Source organism: Chelonia mydas, chromosome 21 (genome assembly GCF_015237465.2).
Source record: "Chelonia mydas isolate rCheMyd1 chromosome 21, rCheMyd1.pri.v2, whole genome shotgun sequence".
Taxonomy (NCBI): Eukaryota; Metazoa; Chordata; order Testudines; family Cheloniidae; genus Chelonia; species Chelonia mydas.
The window spans coordinates 11,687,631-11,710,335 of record NC_051261.2 but is presented as its reverse complement, the minus strand read 5'-3'; the positions used below and the strand labels follow the sequence as shown (position 1 = coordinate 11,710,335).

Sequence of the window (22,705 nt, the reverse complement as noted above, 5' to 3'; positions counted from 1 at the left end):
TGTGGTTGTTACACATGGAAACCCCCACAGCCAGAATAGTTGCCACCCAAGCAAATGTATCCTTTCATAAGGTCTATTTTATAATTGTATATCTAAACATATGCAAAGTATGTTAGATGTTTTGCTGGAATGTGTGTATTAAAAGAATGTCCAGGTGGTGGTCATTTCACATATTTTGGTTCTTACTGTTTATACAGTAACTTCTTGGCCATCTGAAACAGAATAGAGTCCTTATTCCCCACTTAGCAGCACTCTGGTTTGCTGTAGTGTAGCTCCTGAATGCTAGATGGCTGGTACTGAGCAATTCTTTTTAAAGTACCTTTTTATTTTTAATTTAAAACTAACTGGAAACACTTGTTCTGGAGGAAAAACTAAATGGATATGGAATTTGCAAACAAAAGGTAATAAAGTTGGGGGCTTATAATAAATAAATATGAAATCTCCTCACACCAAGTGGCTTTTCACTAGTGCTCAGTGTTGGCCTAATTGGTCTCATTGGGAATCTTTATCCTGGATTTCAACGGGAGCGGTGTTAGGTCAACGCTGAGTGCTTTTGAAAATCTCACCCAGGTTAGGCACTGGAGATACGCATTGTTCCTCTGGTGAATTAGGTTTAGCTTTCTTTCCAGCATCCAGAAATGTGCATGTGTGCTCATGTTCCTCTGGCTGTGCTCCGTTTGAGGCTGTGTTTTGATTGTGGACATTGAAATTAAAATAATCTAGAGCTATTCTTAAGAAAAAGTGACCAAGGAAGACAAACCAGAATAGATGGTAAAAAGAGATTGCAGTAACAGAATAGCAAGCAGAGGGTAGTCAGATATTTTAAATATTTTCACACCTTTTTAAAGATGACCTTCTGTAACCTGATTGGGCTGCCTGTTATAATGTTGTTATTCCTAACTTGTGAAAACCTTTGAAATCACACTCCCTATTATTATGTATTTATATTTAGGTAGTGTTTGCTAAGCATGATGCCATAATGTAATGCTGGGTTCATAATTACCCCCACAGTTGCCTATGGCAGGAATAACAGGTGTGGTGTCCGTGTTTATATATTTTATGTGGGCATCCTCACCAGGCTCTCACCCACTCAGGAAGCAAGAAACTGAAAACCGGAGGTTCAGGAAATAGCATATTGTATTGCATGTGTGTGGGTGCTCTTAAATTCTGTCTTCTGTAACCTTTCCATGCTGATGGAAATACAAAATGGGAATCAGGAAGTTTCACAGGTGATTTTAAATTCCATCTCATTGGTGGAAGCTATAAAATTCTCTCTTTTTTTTGGAGGAAAGATTGACCATGGATGTTTCTGGAGTTTTGTCTTGTGTAATATAAATCTCTCCCTTAAAGGAACTGACATTATGAAATAACATTAAGAATCTGGCATTAGATTTAGTTTTTAAAATTAAAGGTGACCTTCCTGCCTTGAGCCAAGATGTTATGTCTCGGCTGGGTACGTTCATGCTGAATGTTATGTAAGAATATGCCTGTTAATTGGGATCCTTGTGACTCAACCCACTGTATTCACATGTTACAAGGAACTTTGCCCATGCTAGTCCTTTATTTTTAAACAATTTGGAAAAATTTAAAATCAAGGATCCACTTGAAGACAGAATTTGTTTGTGCATTTTTTGTTATTGGCACAAGTGGCTTTCTAAACAACACCTGAATAAGTAGGCAAATTGTACTTTGAACTACACATCCATATAACTCCTATACCTCTTTAAAATGTCACTGCTGTTGGTGTGATTAGGTAAGGCTAGTACTGTCTTTAGTCTATCCTTCTTAGGGGTGCAGGCAGGCCCCACCAGTTCTGCTGTCTGTTGGCAACTGTATGGTGGGTACTCTTAGAGCAGCAGGATATTGGGCCATACAGTTCGCTTTCTCCTATTGCTTAAATGTGAGGGTGGCTTTTTATTCAACATATTTTTAAAAACTGCTTCTGACTTGGATTCTAACTAAAACCACTAGAAAGTTACAAGGATATTAGGTGGGCAGAATGATTAGCATCTGTGGCTAGGACACATGCTCTCATATTAGCTGCACAACATGTACTGTGCTTCCGCACGCTCTCTTTATTCTTAAACTGCTTTCAGCACTGCTTGGTAGGTAGCTCTTCTGTTGCACTGAGTTCTCTTCAGAATCTGTACTTCCTGCCAATTTGGGAGCAGACAGGGTTGGCAATAGTAGATAGTTAAGTACAGTTGTCAGGTACCGTAAGCTAAGATTACGTTTGCCTCTTGCCACATAGTCTTGTAGTCTGAAAGCGGATCACCAGGACCAGGGAAATTCCAGTGCTAGTGCATGGGTCCTCAGTGAAGTCTTCGCAGCTGTGCTGACATAGTTTTGTATGCTGTAATTAGTCACACAATATGGTGTGCTGTGCAGGATGGAAAACACTGCCAGGGAAGTGGGTATTTCTCAACAGAGTGTAGCATGTATTTAAGGTCTTCCCCGACCCCGCAGCCCTGGCTAATGCTGGACTTCCAATTATCCTTGCTTCTTGGGAAAACTGTAAAGCACAATAGGAACATAAGATTTGCCACACTAGGTTTATAAGATGATTGATACTTTGCTTCTGGCAGTACACTGTGCTTGGTACTTAAGAGGAAGGCAAATCCATAATGCGCTTATTCAATTATTATTGTACATGGGAGGATGGCAATCCCTTTCTGTCTTCTATTTTCTTATGATAGTGGTACTGTTTAGTTAACCCTGGCACAATGCTCCTTTTAGTGTTCCCTAATTAGTTTAATTATTCTTGGATTAGAAATGAAACCATGAATCTAACTATGCCAAAATGCCAATGGTCGCCTATAGATGGTGCTGTAATTACAAGTTCAGATAAGGTTCAGGCAACGTGGTGGCTGAGACCTCTAAATATAAATGAAAGGGAGCTTTGGTTGAAGAGCTGCTCTTATGCACCATGAGCATTGTTGGGATCCTTTGGCTGTTATACACTCTTTTTTATAAGATGCCCATCCACTGTAGTATGTGAGTGCATTGTATGTAATCTAAACAATTGGATACGTTTCCCCAAAAGGAGGCTCTGTGTCCTATGTATCTTAAAAGCTAACAACCTAAATTAAGAAAACATCAGCCAGGAGACTAATTGCTAGAAGAGAGAGATCCCAATACCTGTTGGCTGCTTTAAAAATGGGCATTTAAAAATGCTTTTTACCATTTGTGCATATCTTTAGTAGGCACCTGAAAAACCAACAAGTTATAGGGTTGAAAGATTCCGGGTCACCCAGGTGTTTGACTCTCTGATGGTAGCTGTAACTTCCCAGGCAAGGTAGTGAGCCTTCACTGCTCCCCTTACTGGGAAGGAATAAACTAGAGATTGCACAGGGGCCCCTGAAAAATGCATGTAGTCCTGGTTTCTGTGAGTCCCCTTGAGAAACAGCCAGCCTTAACTATGAGCTAACTGATGATAATCTAGAAGTGCATTGGGTTCATTTTAGCCCAGTGACTCATAATGCACATTGTGCGTTCGGTTCAACAATGTACATTGCAACTTTCATTAAAAAGGAGCTATTTTGATTGTTATGACTTTGTGTGGTATATTTGCTGGCTTCTTGCATAACGCCCGCACTAGAAGATAAGTATACTGTCACAAATGTGATTAAACTGGTGTTAATTTGCAATGCATAGCTTTCCCCCTGTTCTTAGAAGCTTTCCCCCCGTTCTTAGAAGAAAACGTATGAATGTTAGTCTGAAAGCTATTCTAAAAATTGCTGTACAAAATTGTGAATCTTTGAATTCAAATTCTGGCACATCTTAAAGTACATACCTGACTTATTTCCTTGTTTTTAATGGAATTTTGTTGATCTGAATTAGAGATACAAACGCTTAAAGGTACATAGAGAAAAATGGAGTTCCAAAAATAGTATGACTGTAATTAAAAAAAAAAAAAGAGAGAGAGAGAGAACTTTTTTCTATAGAGGCCCAAATGTAACATTTGGGCAGATGCACGGCTAAGATTGAATTGAACTTTATTTGGAGCTGCCTTCGTGTCTCTAATTCTGAAGTGGTTTCAGGAAGAACACTATGTGCCTTCTTGGGAACTGAGTCAGGTCTCAAAATAAATGACTAATGAAGTAATACAGTACTAAAGATTTCTTTTTATCAGATTTGCACAGCAAGGCTAGTGGAGAAATCTGTTGCTTAACAGCAACCAAGTAGAGTGCAAATTATTTTATTTATTTCATTGTTGTTGTTGTTCCAATACAGATCTGAAACCCTGCAGCTGCATAATTTGATTTGGAAGATAGAGAGCCAGTGTCAGGTTTAAGAAGGTTATATTTTCTCAAATCCAAATTGCAGTTGGTTACTGAATCAAAGACAGTTTATCTCTGACTTCACTCTGCAGAGAATGTAACTGTAGGGGCTGTATTACAGGCATCTTAAAAAAGCCTGTCACCAGGGAGGAAAAATCACTTCTTTCCCTCTGTCCTGGTGTATGTCAACATTTTGGTCCGTCAATTTTCTTTAAAAACAAAACAGAAAAAAATCCGCTTTCTCAATCAAAAGCAGGCAAAAACACATTAAACGGTGAAGGGAAACTTCAGCTGCTGCATCCACCCCCTTCCGTTTTCATTATCTAATCAACACACAGCTGCTTAATTACTTGAGTGCCATTTAATGGACCCTGTGTACCTATAGCTACTCTGCTAACTGACATGGTTGTGGTTTTAAAGGGACCTCAGCTCAAAATCTAGTCAATTTCAAAAAAGTTACAAGTAGCTTGAGGTCCTGCCCCTGACTCCCTCTGTCAGTTTACTTTATTTTATTATTGTGGTTTCACAGACTTTTTTATTTAAAAAATGTGTTTGTCTCCCATGTTGCAGTGTGAAGGATATGCTGGGGGCCATGGTTTGTTGTGGGAAGCAAAATTGTCTATGCACAGGAAAGAGTGAAACTGGCTATACAAAATGCTGCCAAGAGCACAAAGAAGAAGAAAACTATAGATATTCATCTTATTTTCTCAATTATATTAATCTTCAGTGACTTGTACTAGTTGAAAATGTTTGACAGAATTGTGCCCTTTTTTAAGGTTGATGGTGTCCCTTATTTAATAATGCTGCACAGAAGTAGCAAAAAAACCTTTTTTTCTTTAGCCTATGGGAAATAAACTGCAGGAGATCTGCATTCTTAAAATGTTGTTCTTGTAATTCGGTAAAGGCAAGCATTACAATATGTTTGGATGAGCATTTGAATTAGACTCTGTAATACTCTCTTAGCACATTCTGAACTTAAGCCTGGCTTTGAATAGAAGCTGGTTTTCTACATACCAATGTGGTGGTTTGTTTGTTTTTAACATAGTTTTTCTTTTGGGGAGAGGGGGTGCATATGATGTGGCTTTCACTTGGTTTACAAATAAAATGGCTCATAATACAATAAACATGGGGTTTACAGATTCCTTACTTACTGAAATAAATTTTTAAAAAGGCTACCAAATGATATTCCCCCCCTTAACAGCTTAGGTTAGGTTCATGGTTTAAAACTATGCCCTCTATTTACTTCTTTTTTAAGTAAATTATGGTTTAGGATTAAGAATCCCATGAATTTATTTTTATATAGCAGTTGGCTGTTTGCTGTCATAAATTCCTGTCATGTCTATTGGCAGTTTCCCTCCCGTAGAGGAAAATCATTATTACTTCAGACAATTCCAACTGTTATATTGTGTTAGGGTGAAATCTTTTTTTGATTTATATATGTTTTTATGGCTAGACATTTTGTTCCTTTTTTTTCTTTTAACATAAAGTCCTTTCTTTTTTGTTCATACAAACACCCAGCGGAGATTTACAAAGTCCAGTTTCCATTTGGAGCTTGAAAGAGTCTGGCGTGTTGATTTCTAGGAAGTGTGAATCAGGACTGATGTCATGCTTGTTTCGTTGAAATCCTAGCATGTGTAATACCTGTCTGTCTTCATAAGGTAGATTATACAGCTGCATCCTGTCCTCAGCTTTGCATAACTTTCTGTACACTGGATGTTAGCAACACCTATTTAGTGCAAATGGCTTCTAGTAAAATTCCACTTGGTAGTAAACACTTGGGTGGCAGCTGAGGGGTGGTTCGAAGAAAAACAACTTTAAGAAGGTTCCACTATATTTTTTAGACGGCCATTTTTTCCATGACAACATATGTAATGCCACATGTCTGGCAGTGGCTTTAGACAGTCTGAAAAATCATCAAAGTACAGAGGAAAATTAAAAAAAAAAAAAAAAAAAAAATGTCTGCAACCACAGAACATGGATGTAGAGAACATTCCAGAAAGTTGCTTCACAGCTGAAAATTGTCTTCTATCGTGCTTGTAATGATTGCCCAAGATTTTTCTAAAACAAGAGCCGGAATTCACTTCTGTATATATGGCTGTTTCAAAATCTGGTTAAGAAAAGTATTTCATAGTGGTGACTAAATATTCTGGATTCTAGGCACAGGAGCACAGGCTTGTAATCTATGCCTATTGTGGCCTGCTTCATTTGCCTGGCTGCGTTGATTACCATCATTCTCAGACTGGAGAGTTGAAAATGTTAAATGAAAGCCAATGTTTTCCACTGCTCACACTAATGTGCTGGATTATGTTTGGGGAAACAACAGATTTGCAAGAATAAAAGATGCAGAAACAAGTTCTGCTTTTGATCAACTCCAGAATTCACAATGATTTAGCGGAGTTAAATCTGAGGACTGCAGTCCGCACGGGGTCCTTTTTGGCTAGACCCATTGTGACTGGGTATTACTGTGTGTTCCTGCTTAATGTTCAGTATACGGTAGTCCAGGCACAACGTGTTGATTCAAGGGTGGCAGGGACAGCCTTAACTCTTGTTTTGTTCTGTTAGGCAGATCCTTATTCTTTCATATTCTGTGAACTTGGTTTATATAGTCACACTTGACGGGTATGTTTAGACCTCAGTTTTTTCTTGTTGTTTTTTTTTAAACTTGTTTGTTGTTGCTCCTACATTACAGATTGTGCCGCCAAGTTAAATTTTCAGATAATCTTTGCAATGGTAAATAGCTAAAAACAAGTAAACACCCTCCCCACTCCCCTTTTCTGGAATTCCTAAGCAGCTTTGTGCCCAGTTGCAATGGCTGTACAAAGTAAATGTTAACTGTTTTTTGTATTCCCCACAGGAAGCCATTTCCCAAACAGTTTGTTTACCAGCTGATTTGGTGGGCCGTGGAGCAGGAAAAGAGAAGGGTGCAAGAGAGAGAGAGACGTTAATAGAATCTGGAGGTTAAAAACTGAATCAAAACTTTTGGTCTCCTCCGTTTAAAAACAGTAAGTTAGAATGTGGGGGGTTTTTCTGCATGTTTGCATTCCTCTATCTTAATAGAATCATAGAATATCAGGGTTGGAAGTGATCTTAGGAGGTCATCTAGTCCAACCCCCTGCTCAAAGCAGGACCAATCCCCAAATAAATCATCCCATCAGGGATTTGTCAAGCCTGACCTTAAAAACCTCTAAGGAAGAAGATTCCACCACTTCCCTAGGTAATCCATTCCAGTGCTTCACCACCGTCCTAGTGAAAAAATTTTTCCTAATATCCAACCTAAACCTCCCCCACTGCAACTTGAGACCATTGCTCCTTGTTCTGTCATCTGCTACCACTGAGAACAGTCTAGATCCATCCTCTTTGGAACCCCCTTTCAGGTAGTTGAAAGCAGCTATCAAATCCCTCCTCATTCTTCTCTTCTGCAGACTAAATAATCCCAGTTTCCTCAGCCTCTCCTCGTAAGTCATGTGCTCCAGCCCCCTAATAATTTTCGTTGCCCTCCGCTGGACTCTTTCCAATTTTTCCACATCCTTCTTGTAGTGTGGGGCCCAAAACTGAACACAGTACTCCAGATGAGGCCTCACCAATGCTGAATAGAAGGGAATGATCACGTCCCTCGATCTGCTGGCAGTGCTCCTACTTATACAGCCCAAAATGCCATTAGCCTTCTTGGCAACAAGGGCACGCTGTTGACTCATATCCAGCTTCTCGTCCACTGTAATCCCTAGGTCCTTTTCTGCAGAACTGCTGCCTAGCCACTCAGTCCCTAGTCTGTAGCAGTGCATGGGATTCTTCCTTCCTAAGTACAGGACTTTGCACTTGTCCTTGTTGAACCTCATCAGATTTCTTTTGGCCCATTCCTCTAATTTGTCTAGGTCCCTCTGTATCCTATCCCTACCCTCCAGCGTATCTACCGCTCCTCCCAGTTTAGTGTCATCTGCAAACTTGCTGAGGGTGCAATCCACACCATCTTCCAGATCGTTAATGAAGATATTGAACAAAACCAGCCCCAGGACCAACCCTTGGGGCACTCTGCTTGTTAGCGGCTGCCAACTAGCAGTGCTTCAGAACGAAAGGTATCAAATTCTGCAATACTGGCCCATGTTAAATAAAACGAACCTTTACTATTGTCGCTAGATAAAGTAGAGAATGAAACATGCCGCTATATCACATTACATCTAAACTTTTATTCTCCAATTGAGAATATGTTTGACTTTGAACACATTCATGAGTTCCTGTGACTTCAGTGGTCCTTAAATACGCGCTTAAAGTTAAACATGTGCATAAGTGATTATTTAATAGATATGCACTGCAGGGGATCAGGGCCTATTCAGGAAGGAGATGTCTACATTGATGTAATTTGATTATCCCTTCCTTTGCACCTGTTATGTCTCTCCCACACCCCCCACATATCAACATTCCATTTAAATTAATGGCATATCAGGATGTGTGGTACATTGAATAGCTTAACAGTTGTGTTCTATCTAGGTGTATAGACCATCTAGAAAAGGGGTGGGCAAACTTTTTGGCCCAAGGGCCACATCTGGGTATGGAGAGCCATGGGTATGGAGGTGGGAGGGGGTGAGGGCCCTGGCTGGGGGTGCCGTCTCTGGGGTGGGACCAGAAATGGGGAGGTCAGGGTGCGGGAGGGAGCTCCGGGCTGGGACAGAGGTGTTTGGAGGGCGGAAGGGGGCCAGGGGTGCAGGCTCCAGGTGGCGCTTACCTCAAGCAGCTCCTGGAAGCAGCAGTGTATCCCGCTCCAGCTCCTACATGGAGGCATGGCCAGGTGCCTCTGCTTGCTACCCAATCCGCAGACGCCGTCTCTGCAGCTCCCATTAGCCATGGTTCCTGGCCACTGGGAGCTGCGGGGATGGTGCTTGGGGTGGGGGCAGCATGCAGAACCCCTAGTTCTCCCTACATGTAGGAGCTGGAGGAGGGACATGCTGCTGCTTCTGGGAGCCGTGCAGAGCCACGGCACGTGTGGAGCGGGGCAAGCCCCGGACCCCACTCCCTGTCAGGAGCTCAAGGGCCGGATTAAAATATCTGAAGGGCCGGATGCGGCCCCGGGCCATAGTTTATCCACCCCGATCTAGAAGCTGCCAAGTAATTTATCTTTCCACTTGGCTTTAATTTTTAGGACCTTCCAGGAATATTTTTTGACAGTCTGACATTAAACCTAACAATATCTTAGTCTTGTAGTCAAAGTGGTGGGAGAACAGGACCTGGTTAGGATGTGAGTCTGTCAGAATGCCAGTTTCCTTTGTCTCAGATAATTAATTCTCTTCTTTTAGCCAGAATACACATGGTCCCACAAAGAAAAATGTCAGGCTTTGACATCTCAAAGCCAGTTTACTAGACTCTGTGCAAGCGTCTCTTTCTCTCTGCCAGAAGACTTAGTTAAATGCTCAGTGAGTAGCAGATTTTCTGTCATTGCTTGTTTCAAATGAATGGAAAACGTGGATCATAGCAAGCTGGACTGGCTACGTTTGTGTCTTTGAAAGGTTTGCTATAAATTGCAGATAAGCCTGACCAAAGCACACCCTCTTTTATAGCAAAAGGCAGTTTCACTACACAGGGGTTCTCGGGCTCTTTCATAATGTGGGCCACATTTTAATAGAGAATCTTGTGAGCATCTTCCCTCTTGCTTGCTGTAATGCAGACCACCTCCCCTCCTATTCACAGTTGTATAACATCCCTGTGGTGACGACAGTAATTGCTTACATAAAAAAGTAATACTAAGGATGTACTGAATGTGTTTTTAATAGTCTCTTAATGTGATTGAGCAACTGGAAATAAAGAGAGCCAGCATCTATTGACCAACCAGTTCTCGGCAGACAGGCAGCAACTGCTGCAGTCCTTTGGCCATGGTTTCTGCACTAGACAGTTGATCATTCTTGAGATTAGGCTGGCCATAGCCTGGTGGTAGAGGTTGGTATCTGGGACTGATTTAATAAATGATCTCCTTTCAAATTCTTCTGCCCCTGGTTAATTGGTTGTGGTGATGAGAACTGCCTGAACATTGGCATTATGTAGGCAATAAGGGAGTGCTTATTCTGTTGTGATAGGTGCTTGTTGGAACTGTGGGAGAGCCCAGCAGTAACTTGTGGGCACATGGCAAAATTGTCCAGTAGTTTAGAGCACAGAACTTCGAGTTGGGACTTTGGGTTTCCGTTCCTGGCTCTGCCACTGGCACGTTTTTGTAACGCTTGGCAAGTCACATAAATCTTTCTGTACCTCATCATCTGCACCAATAAAATAGGACAATGTGTAACTGCTGGCTTGGGGAGTTCTGAGGCTTTGTGATATTTGTAGAGAATTTTGAGATCCTTGGATGTGAGTGCTGTAGAACGGTTTATAGAAGCTGTGTAGAGAGAGAAAAAGGCTACCTTGTTGGCTGGGGTAAGTACCCCTTTTTTGGGGTGCAGTAGGGTTTGGTTGGTAGCTTTTTTGTTGTTGTTTGGATTAATATCCATAGCTACAGATGAGCTCTTAAATACTGAATAAACCTTATGGTGGATGCCCCAAGGAAAAAAACCCTTCTCAATTAAAACAAAAAAAAAAAAAGAGAGAGAGATACAGGAGTGGCATTGCCCTAACTGATTCTTTGAGTGTATAGTGCACAAAATATTTATAATTTAAAAAAAAATACATAGTATAAAGATGAATATCACTGGAAAAGAGAGCTCTGAAGGAACACTGTCAATCTAAAATGCAATCCGTTTTTTAAAAAAAGATAGATAATTTCACAGTTATATGTGCCACTAAGTCCCTCTGCTGAGGTTTCTGGCTTTAGGACATTTAAAGGTTGTTATTTTTCTTTTCCCCCTGTTGCAGCCCGCGAAATCCACAGGTAACAGAGGAAATTAAATAAACACATGCTTTTTACTTTTCTGTTTGTTTGTTTATAACATGTATTTAACAACACTGTCTCTAGTCAGTTTCCCCTGTTAGCATGAGTTCAAAGTCATGTTTGCCTTTAAAGGTGGATGTATCCTTACCAAATGATTTCTCTACTTCTTAAACTTGAAAAATCCGTTTTCTGTTTATAAATCCCTGAATGACTGATTTCTCCCACTGGTTTCTATTAGCCTCAACCCCCAAGGCAGTGGGAAAGTTTCACCATTGTAACTAGTTTAATAGATCTGTTTTATGTCTAAACACAATTGCTTTCTAGTTCTACGTCATGCATTTCCTTGATTATGCGTTGCACAGCAGTCCAGCTACCAAAATAGAATAATGATTTTAAGGAAATTGCCAGGAAATATTTTTAAAACTTCAGGCAATTCCTTTCTCATCAGGGGGTATTGTAAAACATGTGTCCTTGATGGAGAAAATTGCCTTATTGTCAAAGCCTCAGCCGGTTGCGCAATGAGTCCAGACGAGCACGGTGTTGTTACACGGCTATCTGTACTTACACAAATTCTATCCTCCATCCTTCTGACCTTATTGCCAACTCACTGTCACTATTGTCTCATACAGCTTGCAAGATTTGGTATTTTTCTTAAAGCTCCAGCCCCTGTGGTTCTGCACATATGTGAGAATCTCATCTTTCTTTCTTAACAAGGGCACGTTTTTAGCCCTTTTTTGTTGCAGTGAGAACCACAAAACATGATCTGATGTACCCTAAAGGCTAATAAAGAGCCCCGCACTTATTATGGTAAAAAACCCTTATGATTTATTTTATTTTTTTTTTGGCAGGGCATGATGCATGACTTTTGAACTCTCCTCCCCTTCTACCCTCTCCACCCTGAGTAGTGTGTTCTTTCAGGTAATGTCCATGTCCTGTATCTTTTTCAATGAGAATTGTTTGCAGCAATGGGCTCCAACAGGAAATCCAGCTTACCAGGCACATTGGGCCCTGTGTGTCTCTTCTCTGCAATCCCCATCTGAACTGTGTGTTTAAAAGACAAACTTACTTTAGTCTCTCTCTGAGGCCTGTAGTCTGTGAGCAGTGGAAAGCAGAGGAACATGAAAGAGCAAAATGAAGGAGGTGGAAGTGGGAAGAGGCATAGGGCAAAAAGAATAACGTGTGGTGAGAAGAGATACCAGATCGAGGGGAAGGAAGGCAATATTGCCAGCCCTCAGTGTTCAAAAATCATGAGTCAGTACCCCCGAAATTGTGCGATTGGCTTAACAAATCATGGGTTTTGAAACCAAAACAAAAAACATGGGGTTCTTTTTATTTGGCTTTTGAACCTTTTTGGGTATGTCTCTGCGCAGCTGGGGATGTGATTCTCAGCCCAGGTACTCAGACTTGCAGTAGCTTAGCTTGACCTAGGTCGCTGAAAATACCAGTGTGGCTGTCGTGTCCTGGGCAGCGGCTGAGGCTAGCCATCTGAGTCCAAGCCTGCCCAACCCCCTACGTCCAAGCATGGGTGGCTAGCCCAAACCACTGCTCATTCTGTAGCATCAACACTGCTATTTTAGGACACTAACTCAAGCTAAGCTAATGTGACTCTGTCGACATATTAGGAATCACACCTCCCAGGTGCAGTGCAGATGTACCCAAGGGCACACTTCAGTCACGTTGTCAAGCTTTTCTCTGCAGCCATGTGGGTTAAACCCTATTCTAAAAAAAAGCTGAGATTTGTATGTAAGCAGAGGATTCCAGGAACTGGGGCTTAAAGAAAAATACCAAGTGTCTTGAGACTTGTTTTACTGCGAGTGTCAGCAACACAGGGAAAAAGAAGAGACATTGACAGGACAAAAAGGGGGAGCGGTGGGTCTTAAAAGGCAACAGTCATGCAGAGATTTTAGGATGTCAGCTCACTGGCACAAGAACTATACTTCCCTGCATGTCTGTACAGTGCTGAGCATATTTTGGATATAGATCTCAATTTTTTTTCAAAAAATGAGATGGACCAGGAGGATGGGCAAGAAGAAACAACAAGGAATCTGGGGTGGTGGTCCTGCTTTTAAAAATAGCTTTTGGTTTTGATTTTCCAAAGACACAGAAAATAATCCTCTATGGGAAATGGTTGACATATACTGTGGGCGTAAAGTAATTTGCAGTACAATGCACAAAAAGGTTAGTGTCCTAAATAACTTTCTCCGCTTGTGGGCCCTGAAACAGCTCCTCAGTGATTGGGCTTATTTGGTTGATGGATGAGAGGGAGTTTGCACATGTATGGTTTTCCATGCCCTTGTAAACAGAAATGTCTACCTTTTAGGGAATGAAGGCGTTTTCTATGTTACTTGGCATCTTGATCAGTAAACTTAACACGCATGCTGATCACCTTGTGTTTGGAAGCTTCGTGGTCATGAGGACGCTGAGCTGGTCCAAGCTGTATGTTTGTCTAAAATGTGTTCCTCTCTAAGATCCCGGAAGGAATGGCTAGTCTATCTCTGACGGGGGCAGTGCTTGTGCCTGTCTATTACAGTTGGTCAGGAGGCTGAGACTGTCATCCACGCCTTTGTCACCTCTCTGCTAAGCTTCTACTATAATGTGCTACTCTTGCAATCTAGGGATGCAGAACACAGCTGTCTGTTAGCTAACCGGAATGGGACACTTGGGGCATACAATTCTGGTGCTCAGGTCTCTGTCCTGGCTTTCTGCTCTGCTTGGGTTCCATTTCAGCACATCAGTGCGAATCTTTCAAACCCAGAATTATCTGGAGTTCATCTGCCTGAGACTCTTTGACTTTTTGTCCCATCATAGCAGTTGATTATCTAGCATGCTCTTGCTGTGGTTCCCTGGTATTCAACCTTCCAGGGCCAATGGCAAAACTCATCTGAGGGCGTTCCATGGATTGATACGCTGATTTGTGATGTCACAGTGTTGCCTCAAAACATGGCAGTGATTGATTGACAATGACAGAACATAAGGATGTGAAACCAGGCTAACTTTACACCTCTCTGTGACTCCATGTATTGAGTGATTGTGTGAGGTTATCGCTGATCTCTATTGCTAAAAAGATCCTCAAAGAATTAACAAGACTTTTAGTAGCTGAAAACCCATGCTGTCACACAGGTGTAACTTGTATTTATTAAAAACGAAAAATGGCTGCAAAATTAAATTGGACGGGAACAGACTACCAGCCCTACTGATGATTGAACCTGGTGATATTCTATCAAAAAGAGCTCTCCACCTGCTTGTAGCTGTTTCATCACTTCATGCTGATTCAACAGACATTTTAGGCTTCCGAGTGACACTCCTGGAATCCTCCTATAGAGATTGCAGTGGTGGTGAAGTCATATTGGCTATTCAGAGGAAATCTTGCATGGACAAATCTGGCTTTCATTGACTGTTAAAAAGTTGTTCCCAGTCACTAACAGTGCAATGGGAGATCAGATTGGTCTAGTCCTGTTTGCGTATACAAGGCAGATTCTGTGTTTTACGAATTTTCTTTTTAACAATTCGTGGCTCCTGTCCTCCATAGAAAGGGATGTTCCACTTTGCATATGTAGACCAGTTTTATGCTAATAGATTTTCTTTCCTGCAAAGGTCAAATGGCAGAACTTTGTAGTTAAGTTTCCTCCGTTGCTTTTCTAAAATGTTTCATACTTCTCTGTGCTGGTGCTCTTGCACTGGGTGCCTTAGAGGAGCGTAGACCTGTGAAAATACAAATTGCAGTTGAGTGTGGTGTATTGTATGTGTTTTGACAGCATCTGTGCTTATGAAAGTAGACAATGACAACTGACGAGGCCACAAAGAATGAAGAAGTCCAGACAGCAGGTCTTGCTGAACAAGGAGAGGACATCACACCCAATCAAGATCGAGGGGTTCTGAAGGTGAGGTCATTGCCAAAGCTAATGGCACATTTCAATAGCTGCTACACTCCTAATTCAGTGACTCTAGAGCACGTACACATCTGTTAACTGTCTGAATGTTAGTGGCATGGGTTGTCTTACAGCTTCCAGCACAATAAAGCTGAGATTTTTCAAAGTTGTCTAGGGGATTTAGTTGTCCAATTCCCTTTACAAAAATAGGAAGACTTAAATGGCATGGAGACCACAACTGCAGTACAGATATCAGCCTTCACTGTGAATTTCACTGCTAGTGTATGTCTAATCAGATCTTTAGCAGTACATCCGTGTAGTATATGTACGTATTACTCGTAGGCTTTTCCCTAGATCTAATTTCTATTACTTGGGTCGTCTAGTCTGCTGCTCAGCCCCTTTTCCTACTGGAGGCAAATCCAGGATTGTTCCGCAGTATATTTTCGAGGGCTTCATCCTATCTGTTGAATATAACGATTTCCCCAGTGATATCTCCTCTGCGCACATTCCCCGCTCCTTTTAGCTGAAGAACTGCCTTCTCCAAACAGTAGCATAAAAGCATTTTGACCAAAAGCGAATGGAATGATTTTACCCCTATGGATGTGGCATTCCACTGGCAGCAAGTAAATATTATTTTACTGACTAGATTCCTAAATATGGTACTTAAACACATCCCTGTATAATTGTAAAGCCTCTATAGCTCTCCCTATTGTGGCCTGTACAAATCTCTATATATGTGATGGGAAACAACTAATGCTATTTATTGATTTTTTTATTTTGGGGGGACAAATTTAATAAAAAGCTTATTTCAGTCATTACCTCTTTAGATTTCTGCCATCATGAGTTGGAAGACAGGGTTGATCTAGAGATCTGGTTCTTGCAGAAGATAGCTTGAATAGCCATGGCCATTGGGAGGCCGAATCAGCATCCCTAGATCGCCATGGAAATAAAAACGTGCTGTAAAAACGTGCTCTGGGTTCAAACGTGGCATAAAAAAAAATCTTCCCTTGAATATACCCGGGAAAGCTCAGCAATTTTACTTAAACACTGGATCAGAGGTACTTCTTCAACTGAAAAACAAGACCATGTTGTTGTGCTACCAACTATAGACCTGCTGGCTGGTACGCAACATTCATTGGGCTTGTTCTCTGGGATGGGGACTGTGCAAGGAACGGTGAGGTGGGTGTTTTGTTGCGCTGCTGGAACCAATGAGGCTGGGGTGTGCCAGCTCTGCCTTATTATTCAAAATATGCTTTGTGTTCTGGGAGTTTGGAGTTGTTGGAGAGAGGAGCTTAGCTGCATGGTTGTGTCTAGAACCTAGACATTTGCCTAGAGTAGAAGAGCTGTGGGACTCCGTCAACTGAAGCTGCCTGTTTGTTGAAATGGACTCTTCCCATCTTCATCCTAGTTGTCCTTCTCTCTCCTAGGTTGTGAAGAGGCCTGGTAATGAGGATAAATCCCCTATGATTGGAGACAAGGTTTATGTTCACTATAAAGGAAAGCTGGCCAATGGAAAAAAATTTGATTCCAGCCGTGACAGGAATGAGCCATTTATTTTCAGTCTGGGGAAAGGTAAGGAATGAAATGGAAATGCAATCTCAGGGATCCAAAATGCATTTTCTCTGGATAATGTCAGTTTGTTGATACATAATTCTATTGTTAGAGAGAGCTCATGATTAAGCGGAATGAACACAAGACTGGGAATAAGGAAATTTTAGGTTGTAATACTGGTTCTGTTGCTGAGTAGATGTGGCTGTGCGTGATTCAGTCACTGTGTGTGTCTATTCAGGGCCCCTGGGGTGTTGAGATCATATTTTATAGGCCCAAATTTCCAAATGTTTCCTGCTTTTGGGTGCCTCTGGAAATCTGACTGTAGGTGTCTAATATCTAGCAGTTTACATTAAGTCAATGGTTGATGCTTGCGTTCAGCACCTCTGAGAATCTGTCTGTGGGTGCTCAAAATCCGATCACAATGGAAATATATATTTCCTTCCCCTCTAATTTTGTGTGCTTCTTTACCCGTTCCTGCTGTCCACATAGTTATAGCCTTTTGCAAAATGGATTTTTAAAGTGTGCTTCATGTTGAGTGTGACAGGATTTGAACTGCATACCTGTCTATTTGTATCTTTTGCAGCCAGTGGTAACCTTTATACGCCCCAGCTTGAATAATGACTGAAGAACTCTCATGAAGTTTTAAAGTTCCTGTTGTCAGGCAGATGTCACTAGTAACATAAACGTGGGGAGAGGAGAGAGTGTAGCTATATTGAATTAAAAATATAAAGGCATTATTTCTAATTAGAATGCTTCCTTTTCAAAGCTCTTATGAGATGTCAGCAGATCTTCAAGGCAATTTGGTTTTGGCCTTCCTGAGCAACAAAGGAAGTTACGCTTAGACAAATGAAATTCTACCTTCTGTTTGCTATGTGGCAGGTTGAGAACAAAAAGGAATTGTTTTGGAGTACATGGCTTTTAATTATTATTATTATTATTTTATTTTAAATTAAGGACCACCATTTACTAACAGCCTCTATTTACTAAGAGTGCATTCCCCTTTATGGCCCTTAAGCTTACAGAATGGAAACATTTGCTCCTGTAATGGCTTACAGCTTCAAAATCCTTCTGTAGAAAGTGGACAGGAGAACATGGAACAGACTCCTGGACTGTGAAGTTTATGTAACTCTCTCTATAGAATTTGGGGTATTAAGCCAGAAGAACAGCTTAGTGCAATAGTCCTTCCCTCCTAGAACTCTGTTGTAGGGCCTTTCATGCAAGCTTGTGGGAAACTCGTGTGGAGCTGCCCTCATCTCCCAGAGGGCGTCAACACACCCTTTGTAGCCACTCTGGCCTTATCCCCTCCACAGCCCCACTCTAGCACCTAAATAACACAGTGTGTTATGCAGGCTCTCCGTGTTGGGGTGATGCTCTCTACTAATGTGGAGGGGGCTGCAACAAGTTTCCATGACCGACTTTTCTGACGTACGCTTCAGTGTGTCCCTAGATTATGATGACCGCTGGATCTGATGGATTCCTTGTAGTAATTGAGTTGTGTAGCTGTTGTGACTCTTATTGTATTGGTTTCATGACCACAAGTAAAGATCGTAAACGCTCAGAAATAGCAGAGCATTTGAAAAAAGAAAACGGACTGTGTCTAGAACTTGTTTTTGGCAATTTCATGTTATAAATCATTCCCCCGTATTGAAGCATGTCCTTCTTTTAGGCCAGGTAATCAAGGCATGGGACATTGGGGTTGCCACCATGAAGAAAGGGGAGATCTGCCACTTGCTGTGTAAACCAGAATATGCGTATGGCTCGGCTGGCAGCGTCCCGAAAATCCCTTCCAATGCAACCCTCTTTTTCGAGGCAAGTATGTGTAAGAGTGTTGGTATGGAAACTCCCTCCCTTGGGACATGCTGTTAAAAACCAATTCAACACAGCAGTTGGCTTCTTGAATTGTTTTCCCACCACCTTCAGCAACTCATGCCCATGCTTTCTCAGAAATATATGTCTAAACTAGAGAAGCAGAGCCCAAACAGGATCTGAAGCTACGAAGCCCAGAAAAGAAGCCTTAACTTGGAAGCATATGGAAAACACCTACACAAATAGGACCCAGACTCTGTTAATTTTCTGGGGGGAGGGGGGGGGTGTTTGTACATCTATAAAATAGGGGGAGGGCCGGTCAAAAATGTTTTCACATCATAAAAATCCATTAATACCAGTGAGCTAAATCAAAATAAGAGTTGGCATGGAGCAGCTGTTGGTCAGCCAAACTGAGCACATTTTGTACGTGTTCACTTGGCAAAACCTCTCAAATAAAAGTGTGCAAAACCCAACAGAAGTAAAGCATCTTTAGTTAATTAAGGCTCAGATTGTCCCAGCTCTGGCTGCAATTAATTGCCTTGGAGAGCCACTGGCCTCAGTGTGCCTGTTTTCATTGTCAGCAGGCTTAATGGCCTCTTTCTTAGTGGTGCTATGTCTGGCCAACAGAGACCGAGAAGGGCAACAGAAATGATTAGGGGTATGGAACAGCTTCCATGACTGGAACTGTTTTGCTTAGAAAAGGGATGACTAAGAGGGGGAGATGCGATAGAGGCCCATAAAATCATGAATGGTGTCAAGAAAGTGAATAGGGAAGTGTTGTTTACCCCTTTACAGCATGCAAGAGCCAGTGGTTACCCAATTAAATTAATAGGCAGCAGGTTTAAAACAAACATCAGGAAGTATTTCTTCACACAACGCATAGTTAGCCTGTGGAACTCTTTGCCAGGGGATGTTGTGAAGGCCAGTAATATAACTGGATTCAAAAAAATAATTAGATAAGTCATGGAGAATAGGTCCATCAATGACTATTAGGCAAGATGCTCAGGGATGCAATCCCATGCTCTGGGTGTCCCTAAGCCTCTAACTGCCAGCAGCTGGGAGTGGATGGCGGGATGGATAACTCGATAATTGCCATGTTCTGTTCATTCCCTCGAAGCATCTGGCATTGGCCACTGTCAGAAGACAGAATATTGGGATAGATGGACCATTGGTCTGACCCAGTGTGGCCATTCTTACATTCTTATGGTCTATTACCTAAGGCAGTTTTCACAGAATCGCACATCACTGTTTGAATTACATCCTTACAGGATTAGTATGCTCTAGTTTTATTCTTTCTCTGTGCTACTTTTCAGATATTATGCACATTCCAGTTTTTAATAAATTGGACCTGTTCCCTACCTTAGAGCTGGCTTTTATGGGCTTCTTCCTGTTGTCAGCTGAATTGGTTTTCCACATCTACGATCAACTGTTGCTTAGGCTATCTTTTATTTATTTATTTAGATCGAACTTCTTAATTTCAAAGGGGAGGATTTATTTGAGGATGGAGGAATCATCCGGAGAATCAAACGGAAAGGGGAAGGATACTCCAACCCAAATGAAGGAGCTACCGTAGAAAGTGAGTACCGGCTTGGCTGCAGGAGTAACTAAACTCACCGTAACAGCCAAATGCAAATTAAGCCTGTGTAATAGCATTTCAGGGGATTTGCAGCACTGTAGCCATCTCTGATGATGAAGCAGGTTGACAGGGTTGTTTCTGAGGAGTGCTGGGAGAGTCATCCATCATCGGTTTGCCAGTCTATATTTTGTACCGTCTCTGTGTGACCAGATCAGACCCTGCAGCTGTGCCAGAAGGGGGTTCCTAAAGCGAGTGTTCTAGCTCAAAGACTGGAGTGTGCTGTTTGTCCAATAGCACACAAGGTATATGGCCATGGTTTGTGTGGTTTTGTGTGAAGACAGGGTGACGTGGGGGGGGGGAAGGAGGAAGTCGAAGAGAGAGGCAGTTAACTCTGAGCCTGAGAGTGTCAGCATTTAATATGTTAACACAATTCTTCCTTCCTTGGCCAATCCAGAGCCACTGGCTCATAAGGGTTTAATGGAAAGCAGCTAGGTGCTGATGAAATGACCACTGAGGTATAACTCAGGCTTTTTTCTCTCTGAGTCACCCTGGTCCTCATTTTGTCGAAGGCCCCCTCTGGCTTTGATAAACAAACCAATACTAAATTGTGCAACCAGTTCTCCTTAGTTTGATGTGGAAACTTTGAAGAAAATTCGGCATGTACGGTATGAGAGTTCTGTCCCCTTGGTTGTCTTCCTTTATTCATTAATTTTTTTTTGAAGATTTTCCATTCTCGTGTTGCGGTCTGAAAGCCGCTGTAATGCAGTAGGGGACCATGTGTGGGCTGCTTTGTATATCCAAACTCTGGATTTTCTTGTGTATATATGCTTAAAATCACTGCCTCAATTTAGCTACTACTGTAGCTTTTACTTGAGTCCAATATCTATTAAATGTTACAGGCATCCATGTCTTGGCCTAAACTAGGTAGCTTCCTATTTTCATAGTCCTTTACAATGTTTGGGTTCCATCTATAATACAATTAAGGCTTTTCTTTCCCTCTCCCTGTGGCCAGAATACTACTGCTACCTTTGGATGGCTACTACCTGGTAGGCATAGATTAATGAGAAGGGTCTACTGAAGTCAGTACTGTTCTATGGGTTTAATTGAAGTCCTAATCTGGCCCAAAAGCAGTGATCTGAAATCCCATTCAGATTTCTTATAGCACTCTTTCCATCAATATGATGGAGTAATTATAGCTTCTCTTCTAAAGCAGCTATTTGATGTGGAGTGGAAGGATGAAGGAAGCCAAGTTTAAAGAGTACAATTGAACCATAGAATTAGAGAGAAATGGAAGCCTTGGCCATTTGAATGGCTAAATTGTACATTTAGGATTAGCTGGTCCCCCTTCTCCCTATATCAGAGCTTCTGTACGGTATGAGTTTATGAATCTTTTTGGGAGGGGAGAAATTGATCTGAATTGTCACATTCAACTTGTTAAGCCTATTAATTTAAATGTCTAGTCCTTTAGTGGGACTGATTTTAGAGAAAACTCCTTTGGACTCTAATTTCACTCTGCCTATGGAATGTTTTGGGTCGTAGTTATGTGTACTGAGACAAGTTTTGTGTAAAGTTTCAAGCTTGCTTTATTGTACCTAGAGGCCAAGTTAAAAAAAATAAATCAAAGTAGATACCAGTTTAATAGTCCTGACTGCTGCATTCCTTTTTATTGCTTATTTTTTGGTTTCATTTAAACATCAAAACCCATTATGCTTTTGTGTGCTCAGGAAGTTTGTAACGAGACACACAATTATCTTTATTACGCCACAAAGTAACAAATAGAACAAAGCACTGTTCTTATTTAGAGCACAAATAATTTGTTTTTAATCGCTACGAAGTGGTTTGATTTGTCAGAAAGAGGAAAACATATCAATTTAATCTGCAGTTTGGCTTTTCCTTAAGCATAGATTCTAGGGCCAGAAGGGACCATAGTGATGATGTAGTCTGACGTCCACAGACCATAGAACGTCCCGAAATAATCCCTAGAGCAGATCCTTTAGAAAAATATACAATCTTGATTTAAAACATCCTGATATAGCAGTTCTTTAAAGACTCCCTCAGAGTGGTGTTAGTAGTGGGCCTTTCTCATGGCACATGATTATAAATCCTCTAATTTTTTTTTAACTATTTAAAAAGTACACTTTCTTCTTAGCTTATTGCATTAATTTGGACACAGGCATAGTCAGGATAGTGGAGATTAATGCCTTCTGAGGCAGTTTTGCATAACACATGCAGCCTGTGCAAGGCAGAGGTCAAGAACTGTTTACTAATCCTATTCCCAAAAGTTGCTCTGTGCTAGCAGTTTGGTTCGGAGCAAGTTACCAATGTGGCCTTCAGTTTCATTCTGATCTAACGAGCTGCCCAGGGCCTGGGTTTCCTTAAATGTGCTTTAAGGACGGGGCACATTTCAGACCTGGCAGCCTCTTAAAAAAAGTATTTTGGTTTCTACCATGCGCGCGCGCGCGCGCTCTCTCTCTCTCTCTCTCTCTCTCTCTGAGTGTCCCATTCTAGACTCCATGTCCGGCACAAGGTGTAGGATCAGACACAGGTAGTGGGATTAGGATGGCACAAAACCAGAGGAATAGCAATGATCTGTCATAATAATCTATTTTCAATCAGACAGCAGCCACATTTTCACTCTTAAAATATTTCCATTGAGTTCTAGTAAAAACCCAGTGTTAACTCAGAAACTAGTACAAAGGTACCTGCCATCACTGCTATAATTAGACTGGAGGAAAACGTGCTTTTACCAGAACTGACATCTCTGGGTTGGATTTTC

The 22,705-nt window shown here is 41.4% G+C and overlaps 1 protein-coding gene across 22 annotated transcripts in view; it reads left to right on the top strand.

The window, feature by feature from the left end:
• The window catches only part of FKBP5 (FKBP prolyl isomerase 5), a 50,758-nt gene that overhangs the window by 10,522 nt on the left and 17,531 nt on the right, over positions 1-22,705 (top strand). For 10 of the 22 annotated variants that reach the window (XR_006286805.1, XM_043533392.1, XM_037884975.2 and 7 more), the window contains exons 2-6: positions 7,135-7,282; positions 14,883-15,008; positions 16,424-16,568; positions 18,214-18,356; positions 19,815-19,929. Coding sequence is in view for 21 of the 22 variants with exons in the window: in XM_043533392.1 (XP_043389327.1) it covers positions 14,907-15,008; positions 16,424-16,568; positions 18,214-18,356; positions 19,815-19,929 (505 nt within the window). In the remaining variant the exon portion in view is untranslated. Of the gene's footprint in view, positions 1-7,134; positions 7,283-8,283; positions 8,354-14,882; positions 15,009-15,823; positions 16,055-16,423; positions 16,569-18,213; positions 18,357-19,814; positions 19,930-22,705 lie in introns of those variants that run through there. The other 12 variants (XM_043533391.1, XM_043533398.1, XM_043533389.1 and 9 more) reach the window with 7 other exon arrangements.